Source organism: Aspergillus sydowii (genome assembly GCF_001890705.1).
Source record: "Aspergillus sydowii CBS 593.65 unplaced genomic scaffold ASPSYscaffold_27, whole genome shotgun sequence".
NCBI lineage: Eukaryota > Fungi > Ascomycota > Eurotiomycetes > Eurotiales > Aspergillaceae > Aspergillus > Aspergillus sydowii.
This window is the reverse complement of record NW_024467885.1, coordinates 55,863-57,209: the sequence shown is the minus strand read 5'-3', so window position 1 is coordinate 57,209 and position 1,347 is coordinate 55,863. Positions and strand designations below refer to the sequence as shown.

At 49.6% G+C, this 1,347-nt stretch overlaps 1 protein-coding gene across 1 annotated transcript in view; it reads left to right on the top strand.

Annotated features, from left to right (window-relative positions):
• Positions 1-45, top strand: part of ASPSYDRAFT_37702 (uncharacterized protein) — a gene marked incomplete at both ends in the record, with an annotated part of 1,520 nt that extends 1,475 nt beyond the window's left edge. Inside the window, one exon of the mRNA XM_040845561.1 lies at positions 1-45. This exon is cut by the window's left edge and continues 450 nt beyond it. Within this exon, the coding sequence (XP_040695787.1) occupies positions 1-45 (45 nt within the window).
• Between the last annotated feature and the right edge of the window lie 1,302 nt (positions 46-1,347).

Below are 1,347 nucleotides of genomic sequence, written 5' to 3'. Positions count from 1 at the left end.
GGAGTTGGGGCGGCGGTGATAGCGGCGGTATCTTCACCCGAGTGAAGCGCCCAGGCAGNAGCTCATACGGGTATCCCTCCTGCCTTGCGACGTATTCATGTTGGCATTAAGAGCTTAGAACAATTTTAGAATCGATTTGCATCGGAGGTCTCCAGTTTGGCGACGGTAGACAAGCAGGCGTACCCATCTGCCCAAGACCCGTANCAATGCCTCGTTCCGAAACACCTTGTGGCACGGGCTAACGGACAGTAACCCAGTCTAGTTCGTATACAAATACGGTCCGCCTGTCACTGTTCTACAGTATTTNNNNTAACATCTCGGCCCGCAAGTCGCATCCAAAAAAAGCTATGGCTTCACGCATGGGTTGAGGCCTAGCACTCTGCAGCTTCAAGTACCCACAACTGTCCTTTCCGACTNCTTCACTGGCTGTTGCCTTGAGGTATAGCAAGTAGAGCGTGGCAAATGATTAACCTGCTCGCAACAAGGAGAAAGGTTACTAGTAGGTAGTGCTTGCTAGTGCTTGAAACAATATCCATCAAGGTNGTTATGGAAATGGGCAAAGCACCTAACTTTTGGGCTAAAAGCGCGAAGGTCAGAAGAGTAATAAGAGTATTGGATACTGTATTGGATACTCGTTTTCNCTCGGAATATTATACATAGAGCTACATCTCCCATTGTTTGCATGCTTCCTTGGNAATACTACACGGACGTCAAAACAGCGCAATCCCTATGCTTCCCCAAGAATGTTTGCCTCATGGACGGTGCCAGGCCAGTGTTTGTGTTCTTAATCTTTTGGGCAAAACTTCAGTGATGGTCTTCAACGCAAGCGGGCTGAAGTGGGCAGCATTATACAAACCTCGAATCTGGGATTCTCCACGCGACATCAACTTGTTGATCGGCCTGCTTGCCTGGCGCAGTAGGCAGGACTTAACGGTGCCAGTGTTGACAGAGGTCCTTGACTCTGGGCCTAGAAAGAACCTAGTTCAGGGACGAGGAAGTTGGTTGCTGCGGAATACGACATAAGACTCCCATAGGGACAACCTGATGGCACCATTCAAGCTCCGGGCAAACGAGACCAGACAGGAAATGGACTTGGGACAAAGGGCGTTTCCTTGAAAATGCCTTGAGCTGCCACTGATTCATTTTCCNGCAACTATGATTGGTCGGAGATATCAATCAGAAGAACGTAATTGTCAAATGATGTCCATGGTTCTGGNCTCTTCCAGCATTGCCACCGCCGATCGACCTATTCTTCACGCTAAGCAAACAGCGGATCCTTCTGCGAATGACGTCCAGGTCTTGCCTGGACCCAGTCGCCCCTCGTTCGATGAATCATACTTGTGGGCT